This window comes from Syzygium oleosum, unplaced genomic scaffold (genome assembly GCF_021117445.2).
Source record: "Syzygium oleosum isolate NSW1041296 unplaced genomic scaffold, Sole_v2.1 Sole_v2.05, whole genome shotgun sequence".
Taxonomy (NCBI): Eukaryota; Viridiplantae; Streptophyta; class Magnoliopsida; order Myrtales; family Myrtaceae; genus Syzygium; species Syzygium oleosum.
Window position 1 is genome coordinate 5,839,391 of NW_026607489.1, and position 17,230 is coordinate 5,856,620.

A 17,230-nucleotide genomic window follows, 5' to 3' on the forward strand; every position below is an offset into this window, starting at 1 on the left:
CTCCGAAACATAATGCTCATGCTCTACTATTCTTTTGCTAGTCTGTTTACAAAGAAAAGAAGAACCAGTTTGAACTCACTTTGATGGCCGTAGAGTATAAAACAATGAAAAAGAGAGAGATCACGTGTCCTTTGAAGGAGCATTACCCTTCGCCAAAACAAAAGAAAAATGACTAGATGAATGGAGAGTTTATACTTCGCAGGTGCTAAAAGAGCTAAAAACACACTATTATGGGGCAAAGCAATATATGTAGATGAATAAACTGAAGTCCTAGATCGCGTTGATTCTGGTCTCCTCATTCTGAAAGATAGCTCTTAACCTTTCTTCGGCAAAATGTAAATGATAAAGATATCCCTCTTCGGCTATAAAAGGGAAGACCCGGTTTCCTTTCTCGAGTCCACAACACACGCAGTCACACACGCTCTCTCTCTCTCTCTCTCTCTCTCTCTCTCTCTCTCTCTCTCTCTCTCTCTCTCTCTCTCTCACTGCTGGCTTTTTATATTTTTTTTTTGCTATGATCAGACCAACAAAAACCATCTGGTTCAGCGTCTGAACAAGGTAAACTACATCCCCACAAGGTATAAAAAAAAAATAAGTCAAGAAGAATCACAAAACCCACAGATCTTCACTCCTCCCCTCAATTTACTTTGCATTTCCTGGGCATTTTCTTTTCTTTCTTTGTTTGTGGGTGTGTTGTGCTCATGGATCTGAACTGGTTTCCTGCTTTTCTAGGGTTTTCTGGGCATTTAATCTCGCAGAGCTTTCACCATGTGAGTCAATACCTTTGTGTTGCTCTCGCGATATCAATTTGTAGGCCTCATCGCGTCTCACACTAGGTGAAATACTGCTAGTTTGTTGACCTGGGTCTCGTCTGATTTCTTCTTCTTCTTCTTCTTCTTCTTCTTCTTCTTCTTTTGCCTTATTGAATACATAGAAAGAATTTGAGAAGAGATTCAATGAAGATGGCGAGAGAGAAAATAAAGATAAAGAAGATAGACAACTTGACGGCAAGGCAGGTGACATTCTCGAAGAGGAGGAGAGGGCTGATCAAGAAGGCTGAGGAGCTCTCCGTTCTGTGTGACGCTGATGTGTCCCTCATCATCTTCTCATCCACTGGCAAGCTCTATGATTTCTCCAGCTCCAGGTACTCAAAAATTAGTTCTTAAGTCTCTAGTCCTTCATCATCGTATTATATGCATCCCTTTGGTGTGTGTGCGGTGTAATTAGAGAGAGAGAGAGAGAGAGAGAGAGAGAGAGAGAGAGAGAGGGAGGGAGGGAGGGAGGGAGGGAGGGAGGGAGGGAGGGAGGGAGGGGAGTGCATATTTGGGTACTTTGATTGTCTCTTGAGAGATCAATATGTATTGGTCATGATCCGTCGTAAGAACGCATATTTTGTTGCAATTCCCACACAAAGGTACGATGTATAGAAATTTAAATGTATGTGGATCGAAAGTTGAGATCTATTATCTTACAACGGGACGGTGATCAAAACCAAAAGAACTGCAAGAGAGAAAAGCACCAGCATATTTCAGATTCAGGACTGATAAAAGGAGTTAGGAAGAGAGAGAGAGAGAGTCTAAGAGATTTCCGTCTTACTCATGAAATGACAGCAATAAGTAATGGCTTACAATGAGAGAGAGAGAGAGAGAGAGAGAGAGAGAGAGAGAGAGAGAGAGAGAGAGAGAGAGAGAGACCTCCAATTTTAGAACTAGGATGGGGAACTTCGAGAATCTGCAAAGATATCTACAACAGTTTGATGCTGCGGTCTCTTTCTCTTGTGCTGAACACTTGAGGCAGAATCTTTGTTTTTACTCCTTCGAGCTTTGTTTAGGGTAAGTTTACAAACACTTACATGTGCAAACATATACTATACCAAAAGCAAAGTGCACTTGACCAAGATTCTACAATCCTCTTTCAGCACTTTTACAAACTTGTACTGTACCTTTACAAACATGTACTCTACTACAAGCAAGATATACTATACTATACTATACCCCTCGGTACTTGGTATAGACTTTATCAAACATGCACTATACTCAAGTTTCATATCTCACCTCTCGAGCTATATTTCGACATCCACCGCAATGGGCTAGTTAGGCTTGGCCTAACCCTCTTATGTTTATTGAGGCAATCTATCAAATATACAAATACAAAACCTAACCCAAGGATACCATCGATATATATCCTTTTTCTTTTTCGCCAACCTTAAAAAATTATACATGTACATAAATTTGAATATGCCGAAGTTTCATCAACACACATCTCGATATTGGTCACTGCACTTAGAATCTTTTCTTTTTTCAATTAGGTTAATGAGCTCCAGGTTCATTGTTATCATATTTGTGACTCATCCACTGATTCTTTAGTATCGGTTGGTTCGGACCTTCACTTAGTTTCACCCAAGCATTCGTTCTTGTTATGGATAGATCACACAAGTTTGGGTTCATAAGCAATGAGAATTGCCCTATGAAGACTTTTTACTTGACGTTCACCTGAGGTCACTCAACTTATTGTAGACTTCACAAGTGGTCAGCCAACTTTAGGCAACATCATCTTCTATGTTTGATATTGGGTTGGTAGTTGGTTGATCCTCAAGCCGAATAAATTCATTGAACACGAAATCAAAATTTACCGGCTTAGTGGTCAAAAACGAAAAGTTTAGTGGCTTGATTGAAATAGGCGAAAATCTTGCGTCGTATAACAGATACGTAAGTAAGATGTTGAGTTCTGTATATACTTTGAGTAGCATTTTCACTTTCTAAATCTTCCTTCGTTTTTTTCTTTTTGGTTCTTTTTCTGTGAAGTACGGAGGATACACTAACGAGGTATTATGCTCTCCACTCCAATAAAGTTGAGAAACCGGTCCAACCATTTCTTGCACTCGAGGTGAATCACTTGCTTAGATATGCCTTTCATGTTTTCTTAAACTTGTGCCTTATGTTCGTGAAACGAGACACATATTCTCCCGAGGAAATCATTCTATTACACCAACAAATTCCTCTTCGAATGCGCAGGCCTTGCATTCTTTTACCGTGAAGTAAAATACGGACATGCGAAACTCTGATATAAATGAATTAGAATGATTTTCATATGGAGGATTTAACCTTTTCTCATGCTTTTTTTTTTGTCTTAGATAGGGAACACCAATCTCGAAATGTTGCGCAAGGAAGTGTATGATAAGGCTCATAAACTGAGGTGCGTGCCTATGTTTTCCGTGCTTGTTTGAGTAAAAAATATGTTTTCTTTTTCTCGTACCTCCTTGTGGCGGATCAATTACATTTACTTCCCATTTCTTTTACAGGCAGATGAAGGGAGAGGATCTGGAGGGGTTAAACATGGAGGAATTGGGGCAATTAGAGAAGAAACTCGAGGCAGGACTGAGCCTCGTGATCAAGGCTGAGGTCTCTCCTTTAAATATTTTTCATTTGGGTTTTCATAAGAACCAACAAAAGGGTCCCTCACGTGTGTTCTTTTTGTTTCACTCTTTTGTCTCTCCCCATCTTGGTCGCTCCTCTCTTTCCAGGAAGAGCGAGCGTGGAACGAGATCAACGAACTGCAGAGAAAGGTTCGTGCACACTAACTAAACCTCTGTGTGCATCTTTCATTATAAACAGTACGCGATTAGGTCGACCGTCCAAAAAACAATTTCATATGCTGCGAACACTGCATAACATTAAAGTACTTATTCAAGTGGCACCGCACGAGAAGATTTAAGGTTTATTGAAGGTCATCATGAATACAAAGACTGTATTCTGTTGATTTGAAGATTATTTCTTTCTGAAATTGCAGAAAGCACAGTTGATTAAAGAGAACCAGCAACTGAAACAGAAAGTAAGATTACTTCCTGATAATTGATATTAATAGTCACCAATATATGTCCATGCACTTTCTCTTTTTTTTAAAGAATTGTTAACGTCGAAAGTTGGTCATTTGATTTCGATAAATCGCAGATGAAGATGACTTTACATCAAGGGAAATTGGTGACCGTGAACTCGGAGTTGGTTAACAACGTTTCCATCGGCAGCAATAGCATTCCTTCTCTGGATGATGATAGCCCTAATCCCTCAACTTAGGGTGAACAAACAAGTAGAACTGATTTACTAAAGGTATATGTAACACATTTTGATACCCTTTATTTTGTTCTTCTGGTAATTGAATTTATGTTTGCCTTCGGATGCTTTGATATTTGGAGAATTTAACTATATTAGCCCCGGCCTCTTGAAGCCAATTCTTTTATTTTTGAAGTTATGATTAGCTGATGTTATTGTGGGTTAGGTAATGCGTCCGGCTAATAAGTTGGATTAGCTTTTCATTTATGTTTCCTTGTGATAACTCAGTATTGTCAAAGTAATTTATAGGGTTAATATCGCGAAAAATCGCAAACTGATACAACTGTGACAAATTTACCCTCTATTAATTTTCGTTAAATTTTATCATCATATTGTTAAGTTGGATGGTACATAGCAGTTGACGGGTGTACCAGTTTGGGGTTTTACTCTCTATTTGTCACAACTGTAGCAGTTTGTGATTTTTCGTAGTATTAATCCAATTTTAATGGAAACTAACCGAGGGTAAATTTGTCATAAATGTACGAAGTTATGATTTTTTGTGGTAAAAAAATTAGCTTGGGGAAAGTTCGTCACATGTGTACTAATTTGACATTTTTTGTGATATTAATCCTAATTTATACATGATTTTTGAAAAGAATAGTGGTTTTTTGGTCGTCCAGTGTATAACAATTGACTTTGGTTGATAATCTTTTATTTTATTTTTGGCCCAACTATGAAAATCATTACAAGGCGGACTTCCCAAAGAATCAAAGCATTGTGAATGACAGTAGAGTAGGTTTCTAGACTGCCCTTGAAGGATCTATCACCGGCCTATCTATCACAAATTACAAGACTTTTTTTTTCTATTTTGCATTAACCATGCCCATAGTCACTTTGGTTTCTATTTTGAGAAACCTTTTCGCAACACTAATTTATCATCATCACCTTGCAGGCTTCCTTTCTGAAGCTGAAGTCCCAGACAGGAGACAGCAAACTGGTACATTTTCCTGCAGGCAAACAACAAATTATTGAAGCCAATGACTACGATAATAAAAATAAAGGATTGAAGCTTTTGATTGCAAAAAACTATTATTGAAGACTTTTAGTTAGTGCATATATCTAGTTAATAACAATAACGTATTGTACTATATTCTCTTGCTTGGTTGCTCTAGACAACAACATCGATACAATGATGTACTATTGAATGCGGACATCTATCGATAAGTTCCGGTGACTAAATATGTCAATGCCAGTAATATCCATTCACATAAAATATCACCCCCTAATTAATCAAAATTTGGAAAGGCTAATGTTTTCCTTCATTCTTAATCAGTGGGCTACAAGTTATGGACACAATATGGGTGATGGCCATAACTTATAACCTATCAATTAATAAGAAGCATGGTTGGAGGAAATAAGGGAGTTCTAGAATTGGTTTTAAATAATTGATCCTTTTTGACATTCAGTCCGAACCTAAATTAGAAAGGATTATAAGAGCTTGTGTTCTACATGGTTGAAGATACTAGGTTTGTAAAGTTAAGAGATTCTACACTTGATTACGAGGGTGCCACTTCGTTCGCCAAATCTTAGCAGTAATGTGTTGTTTGGAAAGGACGGAAGGGGGAGGAAAACCAACGGTGAATACGAAAAGTTTGGTGAACTTTACACTCTATTGGGCAAGTGGGGAAGTGTTGAGAAAGAAAATTTGAGTGCAAAATTCTAAAATTTTAAATGTTTTGTGAAAAACAGAGAGATGAAAATTCAAGTTTACTAGCATTTTCCATCTCCTTTCCTTCTCCCTAGGTCTCCCAAGCATAGAGTTATTTTCCATGAGGACAAAAAAGGGGAAATCTAAAACTTTTTCCTCCTCTTTCCTCCGGCAGATTCTCCTAATTAGAGGCTAAGAAAATCCGAGTCTGCTCCCCTTAGGAACATAAGTAAATCTATAAAAGACGTAATTAACTGCATCTCTCTCTTGCTTATTTCTTTTTTGTTGGAGACTGTTTAATTTGGCTATAGGAGAAAGCTTACGCAACTTTTATTATTTTTTTAAGACATATGGCACGATGCGACTCCCACCATGCGCTACATAAGAAAAACTTGTTAAATTGGTGCAATTAAATCTTTCCGTTAATTTCGTCTAATTTAACTAACGGAAAATCATCACGTTACTTTTTTATTTACTATGAGGTTTCCCATATACACTTGGCATCGAAGTGGCATTTTTTAATTTTTTTTAAGAGAGATATGATGATGCGGCATCTTCTTCTTCCTTGGTCCATCGTATACCTCCTCCTCCTCCTAATTCATCCACCAACACCTCGCTGAAAACTTCAAGAAATGGAGCAAGGCAAGCACGAGGTAATCGTTGAAGTCATGATTTATCCATATCCCGAACAGGAAGGCTATCCCGAAAGAATTTTGGAACAAAATAGAGTCAATCAGGCAAAGAACAGTACTAGGTCGACCGTAGAAGACACAAGCTAAACGAAGCTGGAGCAGCCATGGCCGAGCTCGACGAAGCTCGAGCGGCCGTGGCCGCGAGCTCTAGTAGCCATGGCTGGGCCACCCAGTTCAACTCAACAGCGCAACCGCGGAGTTCCAACCTCAGGCCACTGCCAGGCCACCGCAGCGAGGTGGTCGATTTTCCTTCCTCTCTCTCTCTCTCATAATCGAAATCATGGTGGACTGTAATCGTTCACAGTGGTCGGCGGCAACCGCCACGAGGTAGTCGAACCTCCCAGTCAACAATGACAACTTGGTCCGAGGTCACAACGGTGGTCCAATTTGTTCAGATCTAGTGCGTCGGAGTGGGTTCGATCTGGCGCACCCAAGTTGGTTCAGATCCGGCTCCGCGGATTGAGTACGTTCAGCTTTTCCGAGGTGGTCCCCCATCATAGAGGCGACTGCTGCCGCCACCGTCACCGGTGGTCACCGTAGACCGGCGACCACCGTCACAGTGGTCGTCACGAGAAGGGCAACCGACGAAGGTCCGACAATAATCGTCACAACTCACAAGTAGCTGGTTATTTTGTTCCTTCTCTCCATCTTTTTCTTAAAATATATTTTATAAAACCTTATTTTTAGTTTTGTTTAATTTTTAAAATTTATTTATTTAATAAAAAAATTAAGAAAAGATGACATATCAGTGCCTCTTTCTTCAAAAAGTAATAAAAAAATGCCATGTCAGCACCATATGTCTTTAAAAAGTATTAAAAAAGCCAAGTAACTATTTTTCGTTAGAGATATTGGACGAAGTTAACATAAGAATTTGATTGTATCAATTTGACAAGGACTTGATTGTATTTCTTGAAAGTTTTACGACTCAAATGTACTTTCGTCACAGGTTTTAGGATTTCTTGTGCACTTATACCTAAAAGGAAATAAAAAAAATTATAAAAAAGATAAAAGTAAAAACTATAAGAATTAAAAATAATGGTTAATACCACGAAAAATCCCAAACTGGTACACCTATGACAAATTTACCCCAAACTATTTTTTTAACCACAAAAAACCAAAAACTGGTACACTTGTGACAATTTTACCCCGAACTATTTTTTTGACTACCAAAAACCCCACATCAGTACACCTATGACAATCTTACCCCAAATTAATTTTTGACCACAAAAAACCCTAAACTGGTACACCTGTGACAAATTTACCCTCAATTAGTTTCCGTTAAATTTTTCTGTCAAATTGCTAAGTTTAATGACACGTGGTAGTTGACGGGTGTACCGGTTTGGGGTTTTATCCCTCTATTTGTCACAAGTTTACCAATTTGTGATTTTTCGTAATATTAATCCAATTTAACATACACTAACGAAGGGTAAATTTGTCACAAATGTACCGGTTTGGGGTTTTTAGTAGTCAAAAAATTAGTTTGGGGTAAAATTGTCATAAGTATACCAGCTTAAAATAGGTCTAACAATTTCTTGTTCAATGTAACTTTGCAAGTTGAAGAATTGTTTTAATCCCAAAGAAGCCAAGTTAAGAAGACTTTTATGACAAAAGATGGATTCACAGTAAGTTATATAGCTCCTTATTTCATTCTCATTTGTAGTGTACAGGCATTACTGATGCAGTATATTTGTGTAGAGGCAAACAGATGCGATTGCAATGAGCAGGAGGCGGCGGCTATCTCATATAGCAGAGAATGCGACGAGTTCAGTTCCTGTCACAAGTGTAAGAACTTCACCAAGACTCAGAGAAAAGATGGGACAAACATCTAATGCAATACATGTGTTCTCAACTCTGGAGAGTGTTGCAATTAACATCAGCCAAGGGGACCAAATTTTCACCAAGGCTTCGAGAGAAGATGTCCAAATCCACCAATATTGCAAACCGGAACGAGTATGTTATTCCGAGGAAAGAAGAGTAACATTATTTGGTGGGAAAGTGAGATACCTATGTCTTTATAGTATTATGTTGCTCGAACGATGCCTATGTTCTTACTTTTTTCCTTTTCCTTTTTATGAGGAGGGCGGATGGCCAATTTTGGATGAATTTTGATGAGCCGACCACTTAATTAGTCTCACCCTCCTCAAGATTCGACCTCGGGTCTTACCGTGGAATGGCGAATGTGGTATGTCATCCCCCTACCAATTCTACGGGCATATGTTGGAAATCAGGAAGTCTTTGCATATGATGTAGCCAATGCTCGAGGGAAAAGTAGGTTAGGGATTCATTCGCGACTTAACTTGAAGTTATGACTTCATGTACAATAAGAATACTGTGACTCCTTTAGCATTGGATTACCACGCTCGATAGTGAAATCATAATCTAATTGAAGATTGTTATGGTAATAACTAATCTCTCTCTCTCTCTCTCTCTCTCTCTCTCTCTCTCTCTCTCTCTCTCTCTCTCTCTCTCTCTCTCTCTGTACAGCCCTGATGCAGCCTGGTGTAGGCTACTTGAACGTTAGGATCGGGAGAGTGACTTGCACACGTGGAACAGGACGAACAGTAATTACAGTCCTGCGCAAGCTCGGAAAAATGGATGTAACTTCGTCGATACAGATCGGAATGACCTGATTCCAAAGCCAAATGAACAAAGACTTCTGGATTGACAATTTCTCTGTTTTGAGTTTTCTCAAATAAGCACTATAGGAAGGACGAAATCGGGGTGGAAGTGGACGGATGTAAATGGACAGAACAGAGGAAAAGATAGAACTTCGTTGGTTGCTCTTCCAGGCCTCCAAGGAAGTGGATAGGGCACCGATTTTTCTAGATCGATGACTGTAACTCTTCAAGGATGCAGATTTGAAAACCTCCGACTCTTCAAGGACGGAGTGAAAACTCTTCTAGGTTTTCAAGGGAATGAACTCTTCAAGGTTCAAGATAATTGCTTGATGAAATATTTTCATTAATCAAATTCGTCTGTCGAATACATAAAGTAGATGGTCTTTTATAGCCAAAGAAAAACAAATGAAAAGACTCAAGCAAATGAAGAGACTAAAGAGCATTAAAGACCCTAGAAGGCATAAAACATTAAAGAACTTAGAAACTAGAAACTAGATAAATGCCCAACGTCTTCTTAATCATCCCAAAGTATCTTTTAGACTTCCAATGTATAGGAAAAGACAAGGACTTTATTGTGGCATGGACTCGTGGATGAGACTCTTGGTCTTCGAATTGCGTCCCTTCGATATCTCCAAGACTGGTCGAGCGACTTGTCGAGCTCGGATGCGGGCTGATCTCCTTGGTCGAGTGAGCTCGTCTTCGATGCGGGCGGCATTATCAATCTGGCCTGCATCAAGCCCCCTTTCACACGAAATAGAGAAGAAAATGAGGATTTGGGAAATCCGTAAAAAGTGTATTACTTTCTGATTGGGACCTTGTATGTATAAGGCTCTATTTATAATACAATGTATGTACACAATAAAGAAAAAAAATATACAGAAGATACTTTCTTAATGGTACATGATTTAATTCCCAACTAAATTGATTTACTCAATCACTCCAGGAAAAGGAACTGTATCTCTAACACTCCTCTCAAGCTGGCGGCTTGTATATGTCGAAAATGCTAAGCTTGCTTAATAGATACGTGTGCTGTCTTTAACATAGAGGTTTGGTGAAGATATCCGCAGGCTGTTTTGTAGTTTCTATTCCTCTTTTCTTGATTATCCATTCCTGAATTTTATCTCAAGTGAAATGGCAACCAACCTTTATGTGTTTCATTCTTTCATGGATTATCGGATTTGTTGCAAGTTTGAGAGTAGCATCATTATCACAAAATAAGGTAGTCGGTCCTTTCATCTGTACGCCAAGATCTTGAAGCAAGCCTCGTACCAAACTGTTTCACAAACAGTTAACGGCAATGGAACAGTTGATTGTTTTTTTGTTTTCCATGAAAGCAACGATTATCCCAGCTTAACACAAAATCCAATAATAGATCTTCTACTCATGGAACAAGTGGCATAATTTGTGTCGTAATAAGCCGTCAACTCTATGTTACAATCTCGAGATAGAAGTATTCCTAGTCCTGGACATCCTTTCAAATATTTCACTACTTTCAACGCTACACTCATATGAGAATGCTTTGGATTATGCACAAATTGACCGAGGATCTGCACTACGTAACATATGTTAGGTCTAGTCTTGGAAAGATAAATGAGTTTTTAGATGAGTCTCTGATAGCTCGATGAATCCTTGAGCAATGGATCCTCTTCTAGAGATGACAATCCTGCATTATACTCAACCACGTTGCTAACTTAATGTTCTGTTCGATTGGACTGACAGCTGGTTTACATTATGACAGATCTGCTTCTGATATAATCTGTAGGACAAATTTTCGCTGGTTGAGACATATTGCTTTATCTAATCGTGCAATATCGATGCCAAGAAAATATTTTGGAAGTCCCGAATCCTTAATGTGAAAAGTAGAGTGTAGATACTTCTTAAATTCTTTAACAAGATATTCATCATTACTCATAATAAGTATATTATCAATATATATTAGTAGGTAGATTGATAATGTACCTTTTATCCTTGTGAATAAGGCATAATCATGTCTGAATTGCCTGAATCCTGCAGTTGTGAGTTCAGTGGTAAATTTAGCATACCACTATCATGAAGCCTGTTTAAGTCCATAAAGGGATTTACAGAGACAACATACTTGAGACTCCCCCTCTCTACGTAACCCCTGTGGAAGGTCCATGTAAATTTCTTCGTCCAAGTCACCGTGAAGAATGGCGTTGTGGACATCCATATGATGTAGTGGTCAATTACGAAGAGCAGCGATGGAGCGAAAAGAAAGAAAAATAACTTCCTTTACTACGGGGGAAAAGGTTTCATGATAATTGAAACATTCTCGTTATGTGAAACCCTTGGCAGCTAATCGATACTTGTAACGCTCAACGGATCCATCCTGTATTTGATCTTGTAGACCAATTTGCAGCCAATCGGCTTATGATGATGGGTAGGGGTACACTATCCCAAGTTTGGTTTTCCATCGGAGCAGGCCTGCTACCAGCGCGGATCCTTGGCTGCCTCATGGTAAGAAGAAGATTCTTGATCTTCGAAAATGCGGCTAATGCAACGTATGTATTCTGGTGATAGTCGATTAAAACTAACATAAGAGGACATAGGGTTGTGAGTACCTGAGTGTGGTGCAACTTGAGAACCGGACCGAATCGACTTAGATCAATCGGTTCAAGGCCAAAACCCCCAGTTCTATTTGGAACTAGTTTTAAAGCCTCTTTTAGAAAGGAAAGAAAAAGAATATTCTTGCACCCATCCGGAATCGAATTATAGTCTTTAACATGAAGAAATAACAGCATAATCACTTGACTAACAAATGTTTTTGTAATGAAATAACACAACCTTTATATTTTATAATAAGAAAACCGGTGGAGTTTGAATGACAAAAGACTTGTAAGAAAAAGCTGAAACAGTTGGAACACATAGTAACGAGAAGATGGGGTCGATTGTGATTGGTAAATTGATATTCAATTCTAGTTATGTAAAAATCAAGAAAGCTTGAACTGATGATTAGTCGACGGATGTGCTCAAATATAAGAACTGACTTGTACTTTATTTGTAAATTATTATTTCTTTACTTCTTCTGTGTTTGGAATTTAAATAATTTAGATTTGATTGAATAATCTTGTCTATCACACAACAAGATGCTACTTTCAAAAGTATTGCATTTGCATTCGAATTCGAAATAAGTCGACGCAGCAATTTCGCTAGTTGCATTAGAATCTATCCACAAATTGACTTTGAAAGGGGCACATACAAGGAAAGGAGCGAGAATCGAAGGCACATGTCCAATGAAACATAGACAACCAAGAAGGTCGAAGCTGCTTTTGGACCATCAAAAGAAAGACTTCTCAGAATGCAATCCTCCTAATCTTACGTCGCAATGGAATCTAAAGGGGCCTGAAAGGACGAAGGGTTGATAGACAGATAGAATAATCTTCGAGTAGAACCTCTCGCGGGCTCGAAAGGACGGTGAATAAGCTTTGAAGTACTTACTCGGGGACACTTTCGTGGAATTGAAAGGACGCTGAATGAGCGGACGGGGACCCTCCTCCGCCTCTCGTATGGTTGTTGCCATAGATCATGTCTCGTCGACCCGCTCTGGGGCAGTGATAGCAGACGTTCATGCTCGTGCAGCCATGTGTGAAGCTGCAGTACCTGCATCTGGAAAGACCTATCATCATGTTTCGGCATCAGAATCTATCCACAAATTGACTTTGAAAGGGGCACATACAAGGAAAGGAGCGAGAATCGAAGGCACATGTCCAATGAAACATAGACAACCAAGACGGTCGAAGCTGCTTTTGGACCATCAAAAGAAAGACTTCTCAGAATGCAATCCTCCTAATCTTACGTCGCAATGGAATCTAAAGGGGCCTGAAAGGACGAAGGGTTGATAGACAGATAGAATAATCTTCGAGTAGAACCTCTCGCGGGCTCGAAAGGACGGTGAATAAGCTTTGAAGTACTTAGTCGGGGACACTTCCGTGGAATTGAAAGGACGCTGAATGAGCGGACGGGGACCCTCCTCCGCCTCTCGTATGGTTGTTGCCATAGATCGTGTCTCGTCGACCCGCTCTGGGGCAGTGATAGCAGACGTTCATGCTCGTGCAGCCATGTGTGAAGCTGCAGTACCTGCATCTGGAAAGACCTATCATCATGTTTCGACATCTTGACTTTGAAATTTACCGAGACAACTTTCTGATAAGATGCTTTGGCTGTATATATATATATATGTTCATTGAAGCGTCTTTCCAACAGTTGTAACCCTTCCAGGGTAACACCCACAGGATTTCCTACTTGAGACAAACAAAAAAAATCGATTTCTGTTTTTATTTAGTTATTCAGTTAAAGTTAAATCAACAATTCATTATCATAGTAGATAGTAACAACTCTTTCATCCGACGTGCGTAGTTTTGATTCTCTCATGGATTTATGTCTTTCACTAATGGCAATTTTTTGATGTAATGAGTGATAGTTACGGTTATTCTCTAAATTTATTTGTATTGAAAATAATGGCCCCGCCACGTCATGTTGCATGGAATTACCAATTGCTACAGCATGTTAAAAATGAATTTCGTTTCTCTCTAAATTGGTGTTTCTAATAGGTTGCTTTATCAGCTCAGAGAGCTTCAATGAAAAAATTGAAGGAATTAATTTCTTTGTCAATAGAACTTTATAAATTTAAAATTTTGAGGCTTACTCTTTTCCACTTATTAGGTTTGGAATCCTATACAAGATGCTCTGGGCAAAACCCCTATCTCTGGAAGGGCTTATGCACTCCACAATTAAATTCTCCATAGGAGCTCCTCCATCATTTATTTTTTTCCCCAGAAGCTCATATAGTATTATTAACACTCACCAAGTTGGAGGATAGTTAATAGGATAATACTATAATTATAATAGCAAAAGTTCCCCAGTAATTATTCAAATTATCATAATGTTTTCGATCAATATTGAGATATGTTACGGTACGTGGCAATGGCTACAATCCTTAAGTGAAACAATTTCTTGAGAACTTACAAAAACATTGACTTAAAAATGAGTGAGCCAATATATATCTTCCGGGGTATCCGAAGAGAAGTGATGAAAATTAGAAAAATGTAGGGAAAGAAAATAGGGCAAAACGTATCAACGACATTGCCTTATAGTAAGTGATTTTCGCAAATAAATTTGCAATCCAAATCTAGTAAGCTACTTTAGAGATTCTGTCTCCAAAACATACTATTCATACTCTGATATTCTTTTCTCAGACTGCTTACTAAGAAAAAGAACCCGTTTGAACTTATGGGGAAATTGTTCAATTTGTCATAAATCTATTGTACGGATATCAATTCAGTCTTAAACTTTTCAATTTTTACAATTATGTCCTAAACCTTTGTGGAAAATTCCTATGTAGTCTTTTCAATCAATTTTTGTTGGAAATTGCTGATGTGGCGAGTATCATGTAGGATGGCCGGCGATGACTGGATTGCCACGTCGGTGATCTCCGGCGAAAATTGACCGAAATGACTATATTGGAATCCCGGGCAAGGGTTTAGCATTAAATTGACAAAATTGAAAAATTTATAACTGAATAGACAACCATAATAGGTTTAGGATTGATCCGGTAATTTTCCGAAACTTATTTGATAGCCATAGAATATAAAACAATGAAGAAGAGAATTTGCTGGATCTTTCCAAAAGGCAACACTCATATATAAATATGGTCAAGAGATATCCCTTGAAGGAGCAAAACCCTTCACTAGAATAAAAGAATCAATAAATAAACAAATGGCGAGTTTATAATCTGTAGGTGCTGAAAGAGGTCAAAACACTCTAATGTCTAGAAAAGCAATATTTAAATGAATAAACTAAAGTCCTAGTCGAGGTGGGTTGATGTGGGGGCCATGGCGGTGGGTTAAAACACTCTAAGGAGTGTTTTTTTTTTTGTACAATTGAGGTGGGTCAAAACACTCTAAGGAGCACGATTGAGGTCAAAACACTCATTTTGCACGATTGAGGTGGGTCAAAACACTCTAAGGAGCACTTGTGATTTAAGTGGGGGGCCATGGCGGTGGGTTGATGTGCTAGTCTCCCCCGAGGAATAGTCGAGGTGCGCACAAGCTAGCCCGGACACCTCGGTTACCAAAAAAAAAAAAATTCGAGTTCATTAGCATTTTCCTTCTCTTTTCCTTCTCCCTAGGTCTCCCGAACATAGAGTTATTTTCCATGAGGACAAAAGAAAGGGAATTATAAAACTTTTTCTCCTCTTTCCTCCAGTAGATGCTTCTAATTAGAGCCTAAGAAAATTCGAGTCGACTCTCCTTATGAACATAAATAATTCTATAAAAGATGCAATGGTTGCTACGACATCTCTCTCTTGCTTATTTCTTCTTCTTTTTTTGGTGATTTCACTTATTGCTCTTGTGGCTAGTGATATAATCTAGGGGGGGTGAATAAGTTATTTAACAAAACTTGATTACTTTTTGTAGAAATAAGTAGAATCAAGTTGATAGGCTGGAACAACGTATCCTTCTATCAAACAAATGAATAGCGAGTAAAGGGATGGAGATAAATGCCCACGGATTGATAGTGGTTCGGCTTGGAATAAGCCAACACACTTTTCCAGATCGACAGCCACCAATTAAATTGGAATTCACTAGTAGCTCCTAAGACGTTACAAATGTAGCTTGCGCTGCTTCTATCCAAAGCTGGTCAATCACACTACCAAATTACACGCTCTTCTACAGTACTTGTACGCTCAAAAAATTATAAATAATGTGTGACTCTCAATAAGCAAATTAATCGATCTTATAACATGTAAGGTGTTCGCGTAATTTCCGTAGCTTGTCCCTATCTACTTTGACTTGCATCGATCCTTTTATAGTTGTCAATCTTTGAGTTGACCATTGAATGATCTTTCGGATATTCAATATAACCATTGTAGATTGCAATAAAATCACCGAAAATTTGGTTACCCATACAATCAAATCTTCCAATAATCTTCTCACTTTCAAGAATAGATTCTCTTAGTTTGGAAATAATCCTTGTCCAACGGTATGATGAATAATAGATTGAATTTTCTTCGGAGCAAATAAATCGGTAATTCCAGGCTTGTGACAGACTATCAGATTCCTTTGAATGTGTCATAACGGTAAAAAATGTCTAGGTCTTCATTATGTCACTTGATCAGAGGCGAACCGGGAACCGGACCATTGGTCCGGTCCGGTCCGGTTCTAGGCAGTCCAACGAAACCTTTTGCTCTTAACTAGCAAAGAATCGTAGCCACAAAAGGCATACAACTTCACATGCTCATGGCTTGGCTTAGGTTTTATACACAACCCCTTTGATGGTCTCTTCATTCCCATTCGATGTGGGACTCTTGGCATTTGCATGAAGACAAGCCAAGAGTCTCACATTGAAGGTGTTCAAGGCAAGCCGAAAGTCCCACATCGAATGGGAACGAAGAGGCATTAGAATCATTGTGTATAAAACCCAAGCCAAGCCTTGTAATTAGAGTTCAATACACCCAAGCCAAGCATTGTAATTAGAGATCAATTTACTTACAATGCATGGCAATTAGAGTTCAAATTGTTTTATTAAAAAAAATAAATAATGAATTTTTTTTAAAAATTTCATTATTATTTTTTTTTTAAATAATTTGGAACCGGAACCGGGCCCGTAGGCCACGGGCCGGTTCCGGTTCCGAACCGCGGGCTCGGTCAACGGGCCGGGCCTGGGTTTGACCGGGCCGGTTCCGGGCCAAAACCGGCCCGTGGCCATGTCTACTTGTAATGATTTTCATAGTTGGGCCAAAAAATACAAAAGAATATCAAAGTCAATTTTACACACTAGACGACCAAAAAAAACTATTCTTTTCAAAAATCATGAATAAATTAGGATTAATGCCACGAAAAATCTCAAACTGGCACATCTGTGATAAATTTATCCAAAATTAATTTTTGTAACAAATTTACTCTCCATTAGTTTCTTTTATATTAAATAAATAACACGAAAAATCACAAACTACTATAGTTGTGACAAATAGAGGGTAAAAATCCAAAACTGATACACGTGTCATCCAACTCAGTAATTTAACGGTAAAATTTAACGGAAACTAACGAAGGGTAAATTTATCACAATTGTATCAGTTTGAAATTTTGGTGGTCAAAAAATTAGTTTTGGGTAAATTTGTCACAGGTGTACCAGTTTCGGGTTTTT

General features: G+C 38.5%; 1 protein-coding gene across 2 annotated transcripts; it reads left to right on the forward strand.

Annotated features, from left to right (window-relative positions):
* Positions 1–443: 443 nt before the first annotated feature.
* On the forward strand, positions 444–5,272 carry LOC115676325 (MADS-box protein JOINTLESS-like). 2 transcript variants are annotated; one of them, XM_056311711.1, is made up of 10 exons: positions 449–558; positions 733–810; positions 935–1,144; positions 2,805–2,886; positions 3,134–3,195; positions 3,302–3,401; positions 3,524–3,565; positions 3,790–3,831; positions 3,951–4,074; positions 5,002–5,272. In XM_056311711.1, the coding sequence occupies exons 3-9, from the start codon at positions 957–959 to the stop codon at positions 4,071–4,073; spliced, it is 639 nt and encodes a 212-aa protein (XP_056167686.1). In that variant the 5' UTR covers positions 449–558; positions 733–810; positions 935–956; the 3' UTR covers position 4,074; positions 5,002–5,272. The 2 variants fall into 2 exon arrangements, with proteins under 2 accessions (XP_056167687.1, XP_056167686.1); XM_056311712.1 differs by lacking the exon at positions 733–810 and having other exon boundaries at positions 444–558.
* The last annotated feature ends 11,958 nt before the right edge of the window (positions 5,273–17,230 follow it).